Here is a 22,211-nt window from a genome sequence, read left to right on the forward strand (position 1 = left end):
GTCACCCAGTGTGAAACCCTGCAAGGTATGGCAGGAACAGAATCACTGCAGGGGGGCACAAAGAGTGAGCTGGAGCCAGAGCCAAAGCCAAAGCAGGCCCAGGCTCTGGTGAGAGAATTAAGACTCACTTGAACTGGGAACAGGCGGGAGAAATAGTTGGCCCAGTTGTCCCGAGCAGCCACCACAATCCTCTTCTTTATCCCATCCTCCTGAATGGACTGGGCATTGCTGCCAACCCGGAACTCCACTAGCAGGGTCACAAAACAGTTCCTTGCTCAGAAAGACAGAGGTGGCCAGGTCTCCCTCTTCCCAGGGATTCATTCCCAGCAGCCCCTCTGTGTTCACAGCACAGCAAACCACATGCAGAGGGGAAAGGACACTTGCACACACCAGTCTACTGCTGGTTTCCATCCCTTTCTACATAAAGCTTATGTCAGAGATGACAGGAATATCATGTCAGAGATGACAGTATCAATTTGAAACAAATCAAAATCCTATCTTTGGGCTTCAGTGTCCTCTCCCCACAATAAACATTTCAGAACTAAGTTTTTCTGGCTCACAAAAATTTCAGGGTCGTTTGGAATAAACAAGCATTCCTACACTGCACTCTGCAAATGTGCTTTCCTGCTGCAGTGCCAAACGTTTCTCCTCTGCCCTAAGTACTGACTGAAAGGCCTGGAGGCCAGTTTCCCATTCCAGAGCAGAGGCTGGGATGGGCACAGAGGGGAAGGGGTGGTGGGGCTGTGAATTACTCAGCAGATCTTTCATCTTGCGCTTCTCCTCCCTGGAGATCCGAAAGCTGGACTCGGAAAAGGTGTCACGGATGATCTGCAGAGGGAACAGGGAGGTGCCACTGCCAGGGCCACACCCGGCTGTGTGGGGACACCTGAGGCTGCCAAACTGAGCCTCAGAGAGGAGGAAACAGGGACTGGACTGGAGGTATCAGGAGAAGAGACCTGCACTGCTCAGGATGGAGAGGTGAGGGTAACTTATGCAATGTAATTGTGGAGTGTTTTGTCCCCAGAGGGACAACTGGCCTTGAGCCACACTCCAGTGCTTACCTGCTCACACAGCAAGTTCAGACAATAGGGGTGGCTGAAATTTTCTTTGGGGTAGAACACCTGCAAGAGGAGGGCAACAGTGGTGTTACAGATATTGCAGAAGTAGCTCCCCAGGGATGTTTTGCAATCTATGTGCCCTGCTGCCAGGGAGGAGTGAGTTCATCTCCAGGGAGGGGCAGGGAGGAGACACTGTGAATGTAAACAAAAAGAGCAGGAGAGAAGGACCAAAAACTGAATGGTCAGACCAAGGGATGAACCTGGTGAGTTTAGCACACTCTCCAATACTTTATTTTAAACACATTTGTACCATTTTACCAGGAAAGCACCAGGCAACAACAAATTCAGTTTTAGATTTCTCATTTGTCTACAGAGGAAGGAAAGGACAGAAACTGAGACACAAGTGTCAGTAAGGCAGAGCAGGACCCAGATTCCCCTGACATGATCCTCTGCCTCCAACTCCTGTGTCTGTGATCCCAGAATTATCTTTGTGCTCTTATTTTACATTGAGTGCCTATGACCAAAAAACCCTGTTTTAACCAAAGATAACCCCCCCAGCCAATCTCCCATGGAGGAACCAAACCTCTTTACGCAGAAAGATTTTCCAAGCAGGGTCGACATAGGAGAAGCTGACACTGGTGGTGAGCTTGTACAGCTGGGTCTTGATGCCATCATCACCTGCCAGTGTCACAGCAGAGTCTGTGTGGGGAGAAAAAGCAGGGAAGAGGGGCTGTGAAGGTCACACGGTCCTTTCCACCCACCAAAGACCTACCAGAAGAAAGGGAACAGTTCCTGATGGAGTATTGCTGTCAGGGAATCTCCTGAAGGTCAGTGACCAGCTCGTGTGAGCACAACCCAGGCATTCACAGAATTTCTGGTAGCATTTACACGTCCTGTATTAGCCCCAAAGTTCATTGCTAAGAACAGAAACACTCCAGGCACAGGGAACACTCAGCCTCCCACACAAAATACTCTCTCTGTGCTTGAGGCTGAAGACACAGGTTTCACTTTGTGTCATAGGGACATAAAAGGGACATAAAAGTGTCCCCTGAGCCTGGAGGCTGCAAGGTTCTGGTACAGGGCACCCAAAACTAGCACTGGATTGTCTCACTGCAGATGTGTTAAAGAGTGGCTCACTCTGAAGGCAACTGTTCAAAGTTGTTACTTGATGAGGTAGGAATATCTTCATTTAAGCACTTCAAATGTTCAAAACATCAGAGTTCATAGACAAATAATGTAGTAATTCCCATACTTCAGCTGTTCCTATATCCCTATTCCAAAGCATGGAAGAATTTTTCAGGCTAATTCAGTTACTTTGATTTACTTTCACAGGACTTCCTAAAAAGTCATTTTTTAAGAGAGGAGGAGCTAACAGTGAAATTCTTTTATACCAGAGAAGTTGCTGCAGGGCGGAGTCCTTCAGTAATGTGTTTGACTGCCTGTTCCTTGCAGGTTATGAAATGTGATGCTGATGAGAATTTTAAACAGCTTGAAATAAATTAGTACAAGTACCCAATGCATAAAATTAATTCAGGCTCACACTGAAATACAGAGGCAAAACTAAGACTGAATAACACTTCTAAACTGCTGCTGCTAAGCATTAGCTCTGCTTTAAGTGGGCAGCATCCAAACACTCTTCACGTGTCCAAGGTCTCGGAGGCTCAGCCTCCCTCTGAGAAACATTCCCTCGTTCCTCAGCCTGTCTGCAAGATCCCTCCAGAGGTTTGTGAGGTGAAAGACCTGGCTTCCCATTCCTCCCTGGGCTAAAGTCCACCACTAATTGCCACTGTGATAGTTATGCTGCAGGTAAACAATAAAAGCATTGGAGGCTGGACCTTGACAAAGCTGTAGCCCAAAGGACCTTTCTATTTTTAGCCTCATTTTTCAGAAGGGGAGAGTTAAGGGCTGGGGAGTGCCACGCTGGTTGCTGGGCCAGGCTGGAGCTGTGACATTTCTCTGTTGCTCACAGCTCAGACTGCACCATCTCCCTGGCCCTGGCTGTGCCAGGACTGTGCCATGACTCTCCTGGGCTGAGTCCAGCCCCATCCCCTCCCTGCCTGCCCCCAAACCCCACATGGGGGGAATCAATACTCACCTTTCCCTGTGGATTCCTGCCTGCCCTGGTCCTCAGGCGTTGGTGGGGGAAGAGGGGGAGCATGAGGGGCCTGGGAGGCTGCTGGAGCACCCTCTGGTCTGAAGATGGACAGGAGAGGCAACTGCTTTTCCTTGATAGAGCTGGAAGCTGGGCCTGGCTTGGGCTTGACAGGTGGAGGTGTTTTCTTCTCCTGTGGCACAGGAGATGGCTGCAAGACAGCAAAGCCATTTGAGCCAGTCTTTCCCTGCATTCCTGGGCTCTGTCCTGACACTGCTGTTCTAACCCATCCTAGGGCAGCAGCCCACCCCTGCAGCAAGATCTGTGTGAACAGCCCACTGCTGCCTTTAGATCAACACAAAATCTACAAAGAGATGGTCACCCAGACCCAGAGGACCAAGTATTTGAGACCAAAACCTCCAGTTTGGAAAGGAAAAAAGGATGTTAACAAGCCAAAGCCCTGGTGTCAAATGTGGGGAGCATGAGTTGCTTGATTCCAGATCAGCCTTAAGCATCTCACAATAGGACTTGCTGCTCCAGAGCCTTTTCTTCAGGATCTCAGATGACTTTCCAGACTGGAACCCAGTCCAGGGTGGGCAGCACCATGGTGTGAGCTCCCAGCTACCTCACAGCCCAACCAGAAACCACCTGGCTGCAGCTGCAGCAGCAGGGAGATTCCAGCCTGCTGCAAATGGGAGGGACAGGCTCTCTCTGCCGAGCTCCTGGAGTAACCAGAGAGCAAAGGACTCACTGATGGCTGAGATGAGGGGTTCATCATTCCCAGCTTGGCCAGAGCCTCGTTTTTGGGGTCGTTCTTCTTTATAAATGGCTTGGGTAGTCTCCTGCAAGGGAACAGGGAAGAGCATTATGGGTTTGGGCACAATGCAGCCATGTGGCAGAGCTGATAGAGAACCCCCATGTCCCTCCTGCCCACAGGGGGTCCCACACTCTCACCTGATGGGCTGGATGGGCTGGGGCTCAGGGGCTGGTCTGCTCTGGTACATTTTGATGATGTTCCAAATCTCATGGCTGGGTGCAGGACGTGACTCAGGGCCTGAGGCCTTCACTACAGGTGGCTGCTTCTTTGGTTTTGGGGTCTCCTTTGTTGGCTTTGGCTCAGGAGGTGGCAGAGGGGAAGCAGGAGCTATTGGGGTGACAGCTTTAATCAACAGACCAGGAGAAATCCCTTTATGTCATTTGACCTTCCCTTGCTTTCCCTCTGATGCTGACTGGCAATGGCCTGACAGTTCTCTTTCCTCTCCTGTCAAGATGCAGATTCCCAGAAGAGGCAGATCCTTTCCTCCTCTGCCTAAATCCTGGCCTGATGTTTCTGGAAAGTTCTTCCTTGTCAAGTTGTTTGGGTCTCCACTGCACATCTTACCTGGCTGTGGTTTAGGGACAGGCTTCACTTCTTTCCTCTTCTCTGGCTCCTCTTTTTTCCTCTTCTCCATCTCCTCTCTTTTCTCCTCTTCCTCCTCCTCCTTTGGCTGGGGTTTTGCTGGAGGAGTCCAGGTTTTTCTGGGTCTGATTTTCTTTACTCGGATGTGCTGCTCTCCTGCACAGAAAGGGGGACCTGAGCTAGTCCATCCCACACCACAGACTGATGGCACAGTTCCCACTCTTGTCTCAGTCAGCAAAAACCTCTTTTCTAGAGTGAGGGAGAATGTGGCAGCCACAAGCCTAGAGATTTCTAGAAAACTGGCCCCACAGCAGCTCACAACCTGAATTATAGCTAGCTGTACACAAACCCCAAATTCCTGTACACACATCACCAGTTTCTGCTGGATTCCAGAGAGGGAGACAAGAATACCTGGACATGCCAGGAAGGCTGCAGAGCAAGGTGTTATGATGAGTGAAATTCCCAAAGTGGCAGATGCTCACCCATCTTCTGGAAGTACTCTCTCTTCTGCTGGAAGGTTTCCCGAGGACAATCATCATCCTCACTGCTGGAGAGCTCCTCCTCTGTGTAGTCATAGTCCTGCAGACAGTGCACAACTTGTTTAGTTGGCACCAGCCAGCAGAACCTCTGCAGTGCCCTTGAGTTCAGGGGTGATTTTGTCTCAAAAAAGTTCTGAGCTAGAAATCTCCACATCCAGGAATGTCCCAATAGGTCACTTTCTAACACAAGAAACCCTCAGCCAAGCACAGTAAAGGGGATTATGTTAGAGGCCCAACACAGCTTGCTGGAAGGTAAAGAACTCAGAGTAATTAATTCTCCTGTGGAAAAATTCAGCTGAACTGGAAATGAATAGGCCAACCCTGCAGCCAAACGTGCACAGAGCAAAAGGCACTAAGGTTTGACCCTTAAAGACTCAGCAAGCAGAGTTTGAAAGGTCTCAGTATCATCAGTAGGCACAAATCTCTGCTCTCCTCTCTGTCAAACCATGGATGGACACAGAGCAAACACCAAACACGAATTCAACCCAAATCCACCACAGGGCTTTGTTTCTCATACCAGCTCTTTTGCCTGAGCTGGTGGCTCTGGAGACCTTGATGGTGTTGCAGCAGCCTGGCTGTAAGGCTTCTTGGGTTTTGGGAGAGTGGCTGGGGCTGAGGCTTGTGCTGGGCTTGAGACTCTCGGCCTTGAGTTCTCGAGAGACTTTTGCCACTTCTGCAGCTCCTGCTGGGAAATGCTCATGGCTTGAAGGGTCATCTGCTGGGCCTGGGGGAGGATTGCAATGCCCATGAGCTCTAGGCTACACAAACCCAGCCATCAGTCACAGGCTGTCCTGTTTTTGCCCTGTTAATCAACCCCAAACATCCACCCAGTGCATGGCAGATTTCCCAGTGTGTGGACAACCATGCCCAGGGAGTCTTCTCCCACCTGGCCAAGGATGCAGAGCTCCTAACACCCCCCAAAGTCTCAGCTGCCAGCCTGGGGCTGCCATGCACTTACAGGGCTTTGCACAGAAAGCAGAACACTGCAGACCTGCATCTGTAGCAAATCCCAGCTTAAAACCCATGGGAATTACAGCTGAATCTTCTCAGGGCCTGCTCCTGTCCCTGCTCCCCTCTCACCATGGGGCTTCAGTGTCCCCATGGACACAAAGGGGCAAAAAGAGGGTTCCCAGTTTTGCAGTCTTAAATAATCCCCACTTCATAGAGTTCACCCCAGCACTGAGCACAGAGTGACACAGGGCAGGCCCAAGGAGGAGAGCTGGGCTCCCTCTCCGAGGCACAAACACCAACGTGTGGCTCTTCCCCAGTTCCCAGGGCCCTTCACTCACCATGAGCATGGCTTGCTGGTTGATAAAGGCTTGCTGCTGTGCTGCCAGCTGGCTGGGATCTACAGCTGGAACCACGGGCTGGGGCATCACCACGGCTGTGGGAGACAACACACACACACCTTCAAAATCCTGCAGGTGAACATTCCCCACAGAGCCTGAGGATCAGCCTGAATGTTCACTGAGCCCCTCACCTGGCACTGAGATGCAGAGGCTCCACTGAGAGCGCCCTTCCACCCCCTCCCCCTGCAGTTACAGGAGCACTGCTCTTACCTGGCACAGGTGTGACCCCACCAGCCCCTGGCATCATGGGCATGGCTGCTGGCATCCCCACCATGGGCTGCAAAACTGGTGTTTGAGTCATTCCAGAGAGGCCTAGAGGCAAAGGACCAAGTCCACAGTGCTTTGGAGAATCCCAAATGAGAACATCCTGAGCAACCCCAGAGAGCACTTCTGGTGCTCTCCACATGCACCAACCACAGCAGGACACAGCAAAACTCAGGTGGAAAAAGGAAACCTAAGAAAAATGTGTGGCCTGCCAGGTTTTACACAGCAGTGTCCAGACTGTTTCTGCAGCCTAGCTTAGGACACCACCATTCTTCATGATTAACCTTATAAATAATTCCTGCCTGTGTATGATTGCAGAGGGTTCTCTTGAGGGCTGGGCAAAGATCTCTGGGGCTGGGACTGTCACATCCATGTTGGTTTCTTTGCAGTGGGTGGCAAGGCTGGATGAACAAGGAGCCCTGGCCTGGGTGGCATTGAGTGTGATGGGGAGGAGCTGTGGGGAGAAAGGAATTCCTCTGCTCTCAGCAGGCAGGTCCCATATGGGGTCACAAACTAACCCCACTGAGTGCAAAGCCAGCAGAGCAAGGGGTGTGGGGTCAGACTCAGCTGGGAGGAGCCAGCACACAGCACAGATCTCCTGAATCATGATGTCCTCACCAGTGAGAACAGCCCTGGGATGCCTTGGGGAGATCATCATACACCTCACTCATCTAAGAAGCCACATAAGTGACAAACTGGCCTCAGGCCAGTGACCTGTAACAGGGCTCGTCATGTCCCAAAGCCTCTCCCATAGCCAGAAGTAGTCCCCAACCCAGGAATGACTGAACTGGACATTCCCCACCTTTCTGAGACTGCTGGGTGTGTTCCTACCCATGCAGCTTTGTCAGTGCCATTAATTGGTGTTTGACTCCACCCTGCTGCAAATGCTGGAGTCTTAGCTCCACAGAAATGAGGAAGAGTAAAGAAACCAAACACACAAACCAGAACCTCGTCAGAGTTCAAACTTACTAACCCAAGGAATAGCTACAGATGATGGGAAGTTCTGTAAGGAAGTAATAAGAAAGATTAAAACCGCCCCCCATAAAGGCACTCTGTGAAAGCATGGGGTCAACAGAAAGTGAATACATGAAGTATTTGTCTAGGGAAGAGGTGGCCTGGGTCAGAAACAAGCTACCTGCTGCCTTCCACCCAACACTTGCTTGAAAGAGAAATTAAAAATTCTAAGTTGTTCCCTCATCTAACACCTTCCCCAAAGCATCTGTCTCACCTGGGAGCGAGGAGTGCAGCCTGTGCTAAAGCCCAGGGCTCTGCATGAACCAGCTGAGCATGCAATAATTAGCATTTAAGGGGCTCCCTGCCTTGTGTTCCCTGAAGGTGCTGTGGTCCCAGGTGTTCCCAGCTGTGCCCCTGCCCTTACAGACCTGCAGAAGGAAGGATTCCTCTCTGGGTGGGTCCAATCTTCCCACCTCCTTTCATGCGTCTGGTGAGAATCTCCCTGTCCTCCAAATCCTGCATCAAAATAAACCCTGAACAGTCATCTGAGCTCAGAGGGACAGACTTCCCAGAGGGAAAGACATTCAAAGGCATGTCTGAGCTGAGCAGGGGCAGTGAATAGGCAGGAAAAGAGAGAAAAGAGAGAGAAAAGAGAGAGAAAAGAGAGAGAAAAGAGAGAGAAAAGAGAGAGAAAAGAGAGAGAAAGAGAGAGAAAAGAGAGAAAGAGAGAGAAAAGAGAGAGAAAAGAGAGAGAAAAGAGAGAGAAAAGAGAGAGAAAAGAGAGAGAAAAGAGAGAGAAAAGAGAGAGAAAGAGAGAGAAAGGAAAGAGAGAGAAAAGAGAGAGAAAAGAGAGAGAAAAGAGAGCTGCAGAGAGAAGGCAGGAGGGAACATCAGGGGACTTACAGATACTCTGGAGCCCTGATGCAGCACAGGGCTGAAGAGATCATCCACATAGTGATCCAAGCCTACAGGCGTCCTCATGTCATCTCTGAACCTTGGTTCTGGGAGCAGAGAGAGGTCTGGTGACAAGGCAGGTGAGGAACATCCCCCTGCCTCCAGTCCCTGTCTCAGAGTGGAGCTCTACAACACGAATCACCTCCCTCCCCCCTCTGCCCCTCTGCCCTGGCTGGGCCCCTCCCAGTGCCAGCCACACTCCTGGGCTAAAGCTCACCTGGATGGAGACCAGTAAGTTCTGGAGGCAGGCTGGGTGGGGGGAAGGCAGGGGCCTGGATACCTGGAGCAGGAGGGATCCTGTTGAAGAGGAAAATGAGATGAGGACCAGAGCGCTGCAGGATGGGTGACAGGGCCACAAGCGGTGGGGCAGGAGGAGCAGGTGGCTCACGTGTCCAGGTCAGAGGGCTGCAGGCTGCTCCTGTCCCTTTCTGGAGTGATGGGGTACTCAGTGGGGGGCCGGGAGGAGCTGCTGAAGTTGCTGGTCTCCTCCATCTCTCCAATGAGGTCCAGCACAAAGTCACAGCCCAGCAGGTCCTGCCACGTGTTGCCAGTGAACATGGACACAGACCACCCTCGAGTCTTCTTGTCACAGCCCCTGGCAGGGGAAAGGTGTCCAGGCAGGCAGGGGAAAGGGAGAGGAAGGAAAACATTACCTTCAGTTTCTTCTTGCCTTGTCTATCCAGGCTTAAGTCCTTTAGATTTAAGCTGTGAATCAACTATTAAGTGCACGTGGTTAGAAAAAAACTAGAATCATTCAAGATATGTCCTTTTTATTATTTTTTTTCTCTGAAGCTGCTCTCACAGATCACACCAGGGGTTCCTCTATTCTTAAAGAAGCCCATTCTTTACAGTTGAGGGTTATGTTAAGGGTGAGGAAGGGAGCACAGGCTGGAGTGGGCAAGAAGGGAATATTCTACACGTGTGTCCATATAAATCCCAGCCTGCAGACCAAACCAGTCTGAACCTTAGAGCTGGTGACAGCCTCTCACACCCCCAGACCTTCTGCCATCCCCTGGCAGTACCTTGCACTCAGGATCCAGGCTGCATACTGCTCCCCAGTCATCCAGGACTCCACCTCAGCTGAGAACTTCTCCTCTGGCACAGAGAGCAAAGTCAGTACCCACAGCCTCCCTGGCAGGACCCAAAGCAACACCCACATTCCACGGGACACATGCAGAGCCCAGCTGGAAAGTGTCACACACTCCTGAGCAGGGCCACAGGAGGGCTGAAAGCTCATGGAGGGCTCCGCATGGACACATTCACATCCAAAATATCCAAAATATCTGTTTGATGGCACAGGTTGGCATTTCCATTCTGACAAGTGAAAACCCTTGCAGTGTCCTGGTTTGCTTGGGGATCACTCCACTCACAAGGAGCCAAAGTAGGGATGTTCTGTGTTCAGTTCACAGAGCTGCTGGTTGCTCAAGAGCAGCTTCAGGTAATACTTGAGAAGGGAGAAGGGCAGAAAGTCCCTGTAACAAAATACTGCTGTAATGGACAGCAGCCCTGTAGAGGTGCACAGCCTGAACAACCCTCTGTTGAGCAGGGCCCAAACCCAGGACAATCTCACCCCTCAGCCTGAGAAGCAGGTCCCACCAAGCCCAGACCTTGCATGTTTTGGGTCTAAATTCAGGTGCTTGTTTCCCCCATGGCTGAACCAGCAAACAGTGTTCTGATCTGCCTTACTCAGTCAGGGGAATTGTTTCCCAAACGCTGATTGCTGCACAGGAAAAGTCCTTAGAGACTAAAAGGCAGCAGGAGGGCAGAAGTTACCATTGAAGGTGTGAACATCCAGCACCATCTTCCCTCTCCTCTGGTTTGCTGTCCACTCCAGCCAGGTGGGAGGGTAAGCCCGAGAGGGCGCCGGCTGCGTCTCGGTGCGCTGAGCTGCCGTCAGCATCTTGCGCTGGCACACGGCGCTGTAACCCTCCATGCCATGGTCTGACACAAACCTGGGAGAGAGAGCAACTGCATGGAGCACTGCTCACCCCTCTGAACCCCTCTGCCCTGGTCTGTTCTCCTCTTACTTCAGCAGAGGCTGCTCCAGGGCTGGCGAGGGGCTGAAGCAGCTCAGCAGAGTGGCCATCAGGACCCAGGCGCGCTGGCTGTGCTCCGTGTCCGGGTTCCTCCAGGTCTGGGCAACCACCTGGCTGAAGATCTCATTGCGCAGAGCAGCAGCACTCAAACCTCTGCCAGCAATGTAGTTGCCCAGCAGGACCTCCTGCCAGCCACGGAGGCTCTTGTCACCAATGAAGCGCAAAATCTGGAAGCATCCACGGCAGGAAAGAGAGAACCGGAGCTGTAACCCTGTGTCCCAAACTGGGGTGTCAGGAGTTGTGGACACCGGGATGTTTGTGAGATTGAGTAGCCAACACTCAGACTGGGGGCTGTCCTCAGGTTTTTGTGCACCACCAAAGTGCTGGGCAATTTGGGAGGCAATGTTTATAGAGATTGGATCCTGACTAAAAGTCAGGGTGACTTCAGTCTCTTTGAGCTATGACTCAGAATTTGGTCTAGGGGAAAATATTTCCCCTTGGGCAGGGCTCAGACACACAAGTAAATTACCACAGGATACTTTCTACTGAGCCCACTGAGTGTTTAAAAGCCTTTGGTACAGTTAATATTATACCAAGTACTACGGGATGTGATGTCTCAACACACTCACTGAAGAAATGATTCAGCTCCTTGGCTGGGCATATCAACATCTTCAATGCTTTTTTAGTTTATATTTCTCACCCTTAGGTACAGAATGACTTCTTTCATCCTCTACACTTCAATATGTCACAAATTAATTTTTTTCTAAAATGGAAGGAACATTTGGAAAATTTTCTAAAATGGAAAGAAAAGGCTTTGGAAAGAACATTAAAGAGTAACGACACTTTTGAAAACACTTAATGGTACCAGGAATGTCAGAGATTCACTGAGAAAATAGGGGATGGTGGTTGTTTAGTTCTCATGGAATCATTTGTAGCAAATCCCTACTTCATTAGCAAGGGAGAAAAACTGCCTTTGATCTTTAGAAAAATAATAGTATTCTACTTAAACACAATCCTATTCACAAGATTTTCTTGAAGCTTATGCTCTTCTATAATTGGGATCACAAGGACAAAACAAGAGACTGTTTTTAGGTATTAACTTTCTTAATGGGCTTATTTTAATTCTATGTAATTCCCAAAAAGATTACCAGATTTACTGAGAAAGTATCTGGAGTTTCATTCTATTGTCAACCATTTTAAAGAAGAAATATAAAGAAATATATATATTTCCCATCCACAGAGATGAAACAGCACCATTCCCTTCACACAAACACCACAGAGTGAGGGTGTGGTTCCAGGTGTACTTTTCCTGATGACAAAGTCCCTGCCCTTTTCCAGCCTTTACACAACAGTTCAGTGTCCCCTGTTGGGTCCTGACACATCTGTGAGCCTGAGGTGCAATTGAGATGTTTGCTCTAAACCACAGCATGGAAAAGATCTGGCTTAAATGAAACTCTTTTATGACTGATAGATGAGTAAGTGGTGGGGAACACAGAATTATCATTGCTACTGAGTCTGGAATATTGGGATATTAAAGTTTAGCAGTCCTATTCCTACATGTCCTGCCAAATTCTGAATCTCCATCACCACACTTTGATCCCAGCAGTCTGTGGCTGGTCTGTGCCTCCCCAAAATCACAGCAACCCCTAAAGGGCTGTGTGTGATCTGTGTCAGGCTGCCCCAGGGCCTAGAAGGAGCAATTCATTCTGCTTTTCCGCCCTCTATGTGTTGTAAGAACAGCATCCACCAGCAGCAACTTGTTGTACAAAGACATCAGAACATTGTCTGTGCCCACCTGTCCTTCAGCAAGGTCAGGTACGATGTCTCTTACCAGTTTGTTTATCTCAAGTGCGCTCTCCTGGAGTTCAGCATCCAGGTGGGTTAAGGGGTGCTGCAGAGGCTGCCCAGGGGCAGGGAAATCTGGCTTCTACAAAGAGACAAAAAAGGATAGGAATGTTTGCTCCTGGTGTTGCTAAAACCAGTGTGTCTGCCCACAGGGGAGAGAAGAAGAGAGATAAAAAGAGTTCCCACCTGGAAATGTGATTTGACGAAGGAGGAGAAAGGATGGCTGTTGATGGTGGGTGGGAGGGAAAGGTCATCCTTGACCTTGACCTCTGGGGGCTGTGTCTCAGTTATCTGGTTGGCCTGTGCTTGGTGTCGACCTGCAAGGGAAGGAGGTCTGCTGTGGTGGCAGGGCACAAACAATTCCCACAGCAGCTCCTGGCTGCCCTGCACCTCACCCTGCCCCAGGGGCACCCAGCCAGCCCTGCAGGCACAGCCTCTGCTCCCTGAGGCCACGAGGACTCTTCAGGAGGGAGATTTTACAGCTCTGATTTCTCTGATCTTCTCCCCAGGGAACACCAGGAGTCTGCTCTGCAGCATTTACAGGCAATGCTGAGCCCACACAGAGACACTGCTGACAACTGCCCAGTCCACAAGGAAATGAGAGGTCTTTGTAATGAGGGATTTATCATGGATAAGAGAGGAGCAAACCTCACTAAATGAAGGTATTTGTCAATGCAGCTGCCTTGGAAAAGCTGCCAGGACAGGGATGGAGCATCTGAGCCAAAGCAGAGGCTTCTGCCCCACAGCATTCAGAACCATGGCAAACAGGGAGGCATTGCCTGAACACAGCTGTGTGACACGGGTCAGCAAAGGAGGGAAAGGGGAGCAATCCCGAAATAAAAAATCCACTGCCACAAGGGGAATGACAGCAAAGGTGGCTTTCTTTGACTCATCCCTCATTCCTATCAAGACTGGCATATTGCACTGTAGAGATGGCACCTGAAAGGTAACAGCAATTTTCTCCTGCAATTTCCTGACACTTTTCTTTTGATTTTTCAGTATCCAAAAGTGCTACAGCATAAAATGAGACCTGATTCTGATCTTTGATATACATTGGTGGTTCCTGAGAAAGCTCAGCTCTACCTGGGTAATCCAGCACAGCTCCTGCATTCCTCTATGTCCAACCACGTCCCCTGATGCTCTCCCATCCTCCCTGTTTACATCCCATCCCTTTCATTTCCAGCAGTCTCACTGTTCCCTGAGCTGCTCTGGCTTACAGTGCTCAGAGCAGCTGATAGTCCCTGGAGGGCTCTGCCATGCAATGTGGGGTATTTGGGAATCCAGCACAGTCTGCTCCGATTCACAAGACCCTTCTGCCTCACTGTCTCCCTTTCTGTCCCCCACAGAAGGCCACAGGCACAGCTGGCTTTGAGTTTGACACCACACAGACAGACAGAGAGCGGTAAATCCTGCCTCAACCTACTTGCAGCTTAAATATTCACATTGTACAGAGAGCTACAGAGGAACACAACTGCAGATAATGCTCAGTCAGACCAACAGCTTGTGAAATTATTGCAGTTAGTGATATTTTGGTGATTTGAAAGCCAATTGGTGCATGCCTAAATTGATAAATTATCACATGCTCAACTTGTTACATCATTACATCCTTAAGTTATTATTTTGTTATATCCTTGGACTGATAAATTGTTATATCTCAAGTTATTACATTGTTCCACAATCAAGTTGTTACCCTGTTTCTCCTTCCTTCCATTTTAAACTTCCTTTTGAGGAAGTAATTGTTAATGAAACATAAAAATATTGCTTTGAAATTATCAAAACTGTTGTTTTCTTCTCTTTCAATTTCCTTAAAGATTTTAGAGTAGGTAAAAGATGGGTTTAAGGTCTTCCACCCCAGATACCCATCTCTGCCAGAGAACCTGGGTTCATTAAGCTGTTTGCTCTCACATAACTTTGACCAAAGAGTTTTGCACCATCCCTGCCACCAGTTCTACCAGCCCAGTTCAAAAGAAGAAATGAAAAGTTAACAAAGATCCTGATTTTCAAGCCGGTGTTCTGCTCCCTAGCCCAAGTTGCTTTTCCTCTCTGCTGTGTCAGGAAACAACATCCATGGCACCATTTGCCTTTATCACATTTACACTGCAATGATAATGAATCAAATCCAACCCATTGACAGCAGCAGGGAGAACAAACACGTCCATTGACATAAACAAGGAAACACTCAGTGAAACAGTGCAGGGAAGGGAGGGAAGGAGGAGGATTTCTCACCTTCAACAAACTGCAGGAGGGCTGCGAGCTCTGCAGGGATCTCCAGCAGCCCCACGTCCTGGAGGGGAGACAAATCAGTCACTGGCTGCCAGCAGAGAAACCCCATAAAAACCCCGAGCTGAGACTGGGTGAAACTGCCTTGGAAAAGCTGCCAGGACAGGGATGGAGCATCTGAGCCAAAGCAGTGACTTCTGCCCCACAGCATTCAAAATCATTGATATACAAATAGGGAGGCATTGCCTGAACACAGCTGTGTGACACAGGTCAGCAAAGGAGGGAAAGGGGAGCAATCCCTAAATAAAAAATCCACTGCCACAAGGGGAATGTCAGGAAAGGTGGCTTTCTTTGACTCATCCCTCATTCCTGTCAAGACTGGCATATTGCACTGTAGAGATGGCACCTGAAGGGTAACAGCAATTTCCTCCTGCACTTTCCTGACACTTTTCTTCTTTGTTTTTCAGTATGAAAATATTTTTGAAATATTTTCATATTTCAAAATGCTACAGCATAAAATGAGACCTGATTCTGATCTTTGATATATGTTGGAGGTCCCTAGGAAAGCTCAGATCTCTACCTGGGTAATCCAGATGAGGATCTGGCCAATGAATCTTGATTTTTCACTGGTTTGCACCTTGCACTGCTGCAGGGTAGGAAGCAAACGGGGCAGTACAACACAGTGTGTCAGCATCACTGTGTGCAGAGCCAGCTCAGGGCATTTCAGACAGAACTACTCAGATTAAGGCACTATAAAACCAAGCCAAAGTCACAAAACCAGAGCTTTCGGGGTTTTTGGTTTCTTGGTTTTGGGTTTTTTTTTTAAGATCTGCATAGTAAAGCCCCCAGCACATTATTCTGATATCTCTCTCCACATAAAACTTAAAGACAGATTCACAGCACTTTTGTTCAATTTGATTTTGCTCATGAGAGGATACTTGACTTCAAGTCCAAGTTTTCAATGGTGTGTTCAGGAGGTGGACTGTGAAATTCCACAGTTCTGGATGCACACCTGAGGAAGCAGGTGATACAAGAGCACCCAGGGCTAATTATCCTTGTTTTTACTGACAGAACTATACAAAATTGTGGATAATATCAATTCAGATTCCCTTGGTACAGACACTGCAGCAAGTCTAGACACACAAATAATGGCATTAGTTAGAAGTGTTGATACAGGCTAAACTTGTTATGAAGGCTTTAATACATCCCTTCCTTTACAGCCTTCTGTTAATATATTGATGCAAAAGTGTCTCATTCCCACCCCTCACAATAGATGATGATCACCAAAAATAATCTTCCCTCCACCTCTGAAGACCAGGTCCAGTGCTGTGAACAAACACAGTGCTCTGACTCAGGACTGATTTATGATGCCTGGCTCTGCCCAGAGTTTGGGAAACACTGAGCTAATGAGATATTTCTGTATTAGAAGGCCTTTTATACCATCTAACCTGCATTCTGTACCGTGTTCCACACACGTGGGCCCCCTCTAGATGTTCTGCTGTTCCCCAGCAAACCTGAACTGGGGAGACACAAGGGAGGGAGAGCACCTGGAAAACCTGAATTTTATTGATCTCAGACCCTCCCAGACCATTTGACAACTCACCATTCCTTGGCTGGCACTATTCTCTGTGTCACCACAGGCCAGGGAGCTCCTTCTTTGTTTCCTTTCCTCTAACTCCTGCTGTTAGAGATGAAAAGGGGATGGAGGGTGGGAAAATATGTGGATGAAGTCCATTCCAGCTATTCTGGGGGCAGATGCCGTGGGTGGGCAGGAGGGTGTCCTGCTCCAGCAGATAAAATGACAGAACAGCTACAGAGCCTTCTGGGGAGCCCAGCACAGTGCACTGAGAAGGGGCTGCCCAGGCAAGGACCTGAGCTTTGCTGGAACACCCCCTGCCCTTCAGACACAAGAGAGCCTCCAGCACTCCCCAGCATCCTGCCACACCTTCCCTGGCTGAGCATTTCATGTGGCTCAGGACAAAAGCACCCAGCAGCTGCCAGGAATATTCCTGGGTCTCCTTCAGCATCAGCACATGCTAACAGCCTGAACACGGACAGAGGGACTCGTCCATAGAGAGGAGAGCCTTTGGAAAGGTGGGAGGGATAGCAAAAGCTGAACTCCCTCACAGCTCTGCCCTTTCCCATCCATTCTGTTGTTCCCCAGCCTCATCACTCACCTGGCTCCTACTCAGAGATGGGGAAGGAGAGTCTCTGTCTCTGTCTCTGTCTCTGTCTCTGTCTCTGTCTCTGTCTCTGTCTCTGTCTCTGTCTCTGTCTCTGTCTCTGTCTCTGTCTCTGCCTCTGCCTCTGCCTCTGCCTCTCTCCCGCCTGTCAGTGGGGCAGGGCAGTGTGACTACATGGGAGGTGATGAGGGCTGGGCTGAGAAAGACAGTGACAAGCTAAAGTCCAAAGGGCAGGGCTGTGGGGTGGGGGGAAAGGAGGAACTTTGCTGCAGGTGAACTTTGAGACCTTTGCTGCTGCTCCTGCATGTACAGAGACCTCAGCAAACAAACACTGAAGGAACAGAAACAGATTGAAGAGAGCTGCACTGTTGTGGTTACCTGGGAGAAAGAAAAGCTGGATCCTGTCCAAGTGGGAAGGGCAAGAAACAGAACAGAAACTCACGCTGTGCTGGACATGGCAGGAGAGGGGGCACCTCTGCAGGTTTGTATCAACACCACTGTCCTTACCCTCTGTCCCCCAGTGCCCTCAGCCATGCCAGGAGCTGTGCTGGGTCCTTCCCTTGTAAAGCTGACAGCTATGAGACATTTGTTGCTACTCTAAGGATGAGTGGTCTGACTTGCTCTTTCCAATTTTATTTTAATTATCTGTGCACAATACATTATACCCATTTGACAGAACCATGGCTCTCTCCTGTACGCTATTTTGCATCTTCTCAAAAACCTGCTGTCCTGTTCTCACCCCAGCTGATTTCCAGGACACCAAGGGCTTGAGCAGCCTGAGGCAGCTGTAAGGGATCAGGAAAGGAGCATTGTGGACTGAAAAAATCTTGCACTTCAGTCACCATTGAAAATTGGACTGGGCAACACAAAAAGCAAGATGAATGACTCCTTACAGCTTGAGCAGAGCAGCAGCTCTGAAAACCAAAGAAGGAACTAGCTCTTGTCTCATGTAGGGCAGCCTGGAGTGATGCCTGGAGAGGACACCTAGAACAGAGGCTAGACAGAGTTAGGGAATAAAATGGGTATTGCTTAAAGGCCTTTAACAGAGGCAGTGCAAAGCCTGGCAGAGGCTACACCCAAGATGGACAACAGTCATGGGCTTTTCAGACAGATATAAGTTTGGTCTATTTGCATATCAGGAGTCAATCCTCCAATCACAGGTTCAGGTAATGAAGTCACATTTCCCCAGTTTGCTTCCCTCAATTCACTTTTGTTTGTACTTTTTGAGGCAGTGATTTTGACCGTGGTTCTGAGGCCTGGAAGGATTGTTCTGTCTGAGCAAAATGTGAAGAGAGCTTGCTAACACTCCATGTGGAGTTCAGAGTTATACCCTGATGCAGTACAGGATCTGAAAAAGACAAAAGCTAAAACTTAAGGCATCATTCCCATCCTGCTTCACACATCCAGACCCATGAATCAGTTGTGTTTGCAATACCTGTGCCAATTCTGAATGTCATGTAGAGAGAGAAGGTTCCAGTTCTGTAGGTCCTTCATTTGACTACATTTATGTCAGACAGAGGGTGAAGGGCACCTCGCTGGGTCATTCCCAACAAACCTTCCAAAGCCATCCCTGCCCTGGCCTCACCCAGTCCCAGCTCGCTCTGCTTAGGGCAGAAACAGCCCCTCTGTACACCCTGCTCTGAGGGGACTGCTGTTACCTGCCAGCGCCTCCTCCTTTGAATCAGTGGTCTGGAGATTAAAATCATGGTTTTAAATTGCACCAAAGTCTTCTTCAGCCTCCTGTAACGCTTCCTGGAGGATGAGAGAAGAAAAGAAAAGGATTGTCTAACGAGGGGTGCATCGGCCACACCGACACACATGTAGCGAGCCAGGAGCCAACGCGAGGAGGGGCCTGGACATCCCCACCTGGCTGTCCCTTGGCAAGGACAAAAGCTGTCCCTTGGCTGGCCTGTGAGCCCTGACCTTGCCTGGTACCCTCGGAAGTGGGCCTGGATGACCGTGGCCTTCTCCTGCAGGACACGGAGGCGCCGCTGCCGGAGGAGCCGGCGGAATTTCCTCTGCAGGGTGACCACGGCCCAGCTCTGCCTCTGCAGCCGTCGTCTCTCCAGCAGCTGCCTGGCCTGCTCCTTCAGAAACACCTGGGCAAAGGCAGCGGCTGCTGAGCCACAGGGGAGCAGCAGCTGCTCCCAGAGCTGATCCAGAAGGAAAACTGCTGGTTTGTCCCTTTGCAGCCTTTCGGGGTTGTTGCTGAGGGAACTGGGGAAGGGCAGGAGGTGCAGGTGCATGTGACAGAGATGGAGGCATTTGTGGTGGACAAGGAATCAGGGAGGGATGAAGGCAGCAAAAGCAGAAGCCCAGGAGCTGGGTAAAGAAAGAACTTGGCCATGCTGCAATAGCCTGGAGCTGGAGCCTGTTGTTAATCTGAAGTGCTAAAAATGCCTCCTTAGCACTTGAGGCAAGAGGCAAAGGTGAGAGGGGAAGGTGTGCAAGGCCCTCCCTCCCTGGGCAGAGGCTGGTGGGGCTGTGCAATGCAGGTGGGATTCTCTGCAGGCATCACCTTTGTCACTCCAATCTGGTAGAGATCCGAGGGGTTCCCCACCACGAGAGCCAGCACTGCTGCACAGCCTTCCCTGTGCCCCGAGCTGGGCCTGCTGCCAGCCAGGAGCCCGTACCTGGGACAGGGGGAGAGATGTGACAAAAGCCAGGGCTGTGCCTGGAGCCCTGGGAGAACAAAGCAGCCAGGGCTGGGGGATCCCCAGCCAGGACAGCCCTGCACCTGGCCAGGAAGCTGTGGAAGGGCAGGCGGAGTGGGTACCCCTCCTTTCGGATGTGGATGGCCTCCAGCACCCCCGAGTGTCGCAGCTGGCGGCTGACATACTCCACATCAAAGACACTTGACAGCTGTGGAGAGAGAGCAAAGGAAAAAAAGAAAAACAAGAAAAATTAAAGAAAGGAGACTGAAGGCGGGGAGTTTAGGAGGAGTCTCCTTCTCTTGTCCTGTCCTTGGGTTGGATCTTGTCATGGCTTTGGGCCATGGAGGACAAAGCCCAAGGAATGCTTTGGTGTCCAGCTGACCCTGGGTACTGCTCCTGCAGCACAGGATTAGCTCACACGGCCATAGGGAAGGGTGGGACCCAGAAGGGGGATGAAAATCTCAAGCTATCAAATGAAACAAAGTTTAAATCCCAGCTGTAAAAGGGGAGCTGTTGGAGAAGAATGAGGAGACTGAGGGACTTCATAAGGAGCTCAGGTTGCTGCCCTACCTTCCTGGGATTGGGGGTGATGCACCGGATGAAGAAGGTATGGCTCCTGGAAAACACAAGGAGGAACCTTGGATCATCCTCCCCTCTGTGCTGACCTGGAAGACTTCACACTTCTGTGTGCCAACAGCATCTCTCACCCTCTCAGCTTGGCTGTGAGGTCCTGCAAAGACTGTTGGAATTTGGACACCAGTGTGGAGGCCTGAGGCCTGAGCCCTCTGCCCCTGCCCCCCGGCTCCCTTCGCTGACCACAGGCAGCTTTAGCCCTCTGGAAAATGTGAGATACCACCTGCAAAAACAAAGGAATTACAAAACTCACTGTACTGTGTGGAAAGAGGAATCTCTTCTACCTGAAACTTCAGGGGGCCGTTTTCCCTTACCCCTGGAAGTCAGGAATGCAGCTGCACCCTTAGGCAGTCTGTGTGGTTTATATATAAAGTGCATCAATTGCAGGCAAAGACAATTTGCTCAATTCCCAAGTAAATTCAGTAAAATAAAACTTGTGGCTTCTCCATGTTCTCCTGACTCCTGATCCGCAGCTTTCTGCTTCTCACACAATGAGTGGATCATTGGTGTGTGCAATAGAGAGCTTTTCCTCCTGACCCTCTGCTGTACCTTGAGGCGGCTCTGGGAGAAGATCTCCAGCACCTCTGGCCGCAGCTGGTCACGGTTTTTATTGAGAAACTTGTGGACCTGCAGAGACAAAGCCTGATTTAAAGCACCATTGACACCACTCAGACAGGCAAACACCCCTGTTACACACACTGGGACTGGGGACAGGCAGCTGGAGAGGTGGAACAAGGGGAAGAGGGAGAGGGGAGGGGAAAGCCCTGGAGAATGAAGCTGTTTCTTCCTGCTGCTACCAGGGTAGAGAGGACAATGACTTCTGCTTTGAGAAGGGATTGCTCCTTTTCTCTTTCACATCACCCAGCAGGCTCACATCTGTATTTTCTTTTCCCAGCAGCAAGAGCTTTCCTGCATTTCCAGGGCTCTGAGGCTGTTGAGTCATTGAGGGCAATTCCTATTTAGCTCCTGCCCAGAGGCAGCTTAGTTGGCTCTCTTAATAACAATCTCCTCTCATCTGACAAACTGATGCTCTAGAGGGATGTGCAGCCACAAGGGGAGGGCTTTGATCACAGAGCTGCTCCCTCAGGACACCCCCAGCTTGTCCCCAGGGTGGGTTTATTCTCCAGCTCTCTGAGCCCTGCCAGCTCACCTGGTAGGTGACAGGGCCAGCATAGTGCTGCACAGTGAACTCTGGCAAAGGCAGCTTGGGCTTGGTGTACCAAGGGCTGTTTCCATGGTGGTAATGACACTTCTGGAGGAAAGTGTGGTCTGTGGCCTGTAAAAGAGATTTCCTGATGCTGCAACACACTCAGTAGGCTGAAAAGTCACTGTTAAACTGAAGATAAAAACATGGACTGTTTGTGCAATCATTCTGGATAGCAGCCTCACCTTAACCATCCTTTGAAAGGGATCCCATGAGAGGCTGAGAGCTCCTCACCTGAGCCAGGGATGTCTGGTCATCCAGGATGCACAGGATGCCGTGGGGCTTTACAGTCAGGAAATCCAGGCACGACCTGCTGTACATCTTGGAAATAGGAATCCAAGCTAACTGCTCCTGCCTGTATTCCTCCTGCATGTTAAAGGCCAAATCCAGCCATGTAAACAAGGACAAAGGGAGAGAATTAACAGAGGGATTTGGGTTGTTTATCAGGAAGTTGGTGTTTTACTGCTGTTAGGAACTTGCCTAGAATTGTCTGGTTTTGTCTCATGAAACTTCTAAAGCCACTAATAATTTTCCTGATTTGAGAGAGGAAGGCTGCTAAGCTGAGTGATAAAGTGAACCGTAGAAGTCTGATAAACACACTTTCATCCCCAGGACATAAGTGGTACAGAAAATGCTACAAAGAAGCCAACAGGCTTTAAAAACACCGACTGAGATCTGGGCTCTTTGATCCTGACCAGCTCACCTATAAAATCTGGAAAAGGGAGCAAGGTGCTGACAAAATCTCCCTCCCTTAATTCACTGTAGAATTAATAAAAGGTATTAAACAGGCAGCTCTTTGGACAAGGATTCCATGGATATTGCTTAAA

The 22,211-nt window shown here is 49.8% G+C and overlaps 1 protein-coding gene across 5 annotated transcripts in view; it reads right to left on the bottom strand.

Moving 5' to 3' along the window:
* Positions 1-21,771, bottom strand: part of MYO15B (myosin XVB) — a 31,449-nt gene extending 9,678 nt beyond the window's left edge. The window contains exons 1-31 of one of the 5 annotated variants that reach the window (XM_063409294.1): positions 21,619-21,771; positions 21,331-21,456; positions 20,730-20,807; positions 20,255-20,403; positions 20,118-20,163; positions 19,631-19,755; positions 19,412-19,526; positions 18,817-18,992; positions 18,552-18,645; positions 14,717-14,774; positions 12,677-12,807; positions 12,477-12,572; positions 10,637-10,872; positions 10,383-10,561; positions 9,632-9,704; positions 8,998-9,204; positions 8,827-8,906; positions 8,559-8,656; positions 8,084-8,171; positions 6,648-6,749; positions 6,378-6,472; positions 5,606-5,812; positions 5,032-5,128; positions 4,532-4,705; positions 4,105-4,294; positions 3,902-3,992; positions 3,154-3,361; positions 1,642-1,757; positions 1,062-1,121; positions 753-828; positions 129-247 (exon numbers count right to left, since the gene is read on the bottom strand). In XM_063409294.1, the coding sequence (XP_063265364.1) occupies positions 129-247; positions 753-828; positions 1,062-1,121; positions 1,642-1,757; positions 3,154-3,361; positions 3,902-3,992; positions 4,105-4,294; positions 4,532-4,705; positions 5,032-5,128; positions 5,606-5,812; positions 6,378-6,472; positions 6,648-6,749; positions 8,084-8,171; positions 8,559-8,656; positions 8,827-8,906; positions 8,998-9,204; positions 9,632-9,704; positions 10,383-10,561; positions 10,637-10,872; positions 12,477-12,572; positions 12,677-12,807; positions 14,717-14,774; positions 18,552-18,645; positions 18,817-18,992; positions 19,412-19,526; positions 19,631-19,755; positions 20,118-20,163; positions 20,255-20,403; positions 20,730-20,807; positions 21,331-21,456; positions 21,619-21,756 (3,828 nt within the window). In that variant the 5' untranslated portion in view covers positions 21,757-21,771. Of the gene's footprint in view, positions 1-128; positions 248-752; positions 829-1,061; positions 1,122-1,641; positions 1,758-3,153; positions 3,362-3,901; positions 3,993-4,104; positions 4,295-4,531; positions 4,706-5,031; positions 5,129-5,605; positions 5,813-6,377; positions 6,473-6,647; positions 6,750-8,083; positions 8,172-8,558; positions 8,657-8,826; positions 8,907-8,997; positions 9,205-9,631; positions 9,705-10,382; positions 10,562-10,636; positions 10,873-12,476; positions 12,573-12,676; positions 12,808-14,716; positions 14,775-16,158; positions 16,230-16,313; positions 16,392-16,887; positions 17,053-18,551; positions 18,646-18,816; positions 18,993-19,411; positions 19,527-19,630; positions 19,756-20,117; positions 20,164-20,254; positions 20,404-20,729; positions 20,808-21,330; positions 21,457-21,618 lie in introns of those variants that run through there. The other 4 variants (XM_063409296.1, XM_063409295.1, XM_063409298.1 and 1 more) reach the window with 4 other exon arrangements.
* Between the last annotated feature and the right edge of the window lie 440 nt (positions 21,772-22,211).

Source organism: Prinia subflava, chromosome 12, assembly GCF_021018805.1.
Source record: "Prinia subflava isolate CZ2003 ecotype Zambia chromosome 12, Cam_Psub_1.2, whole genome shotgun sequence".
Lineage (NCBI taxonomy): Eukaryota > Metazoa > Chordata > Aves > Passeriformes > Cisticolidae > Prinia > Prinia subflava.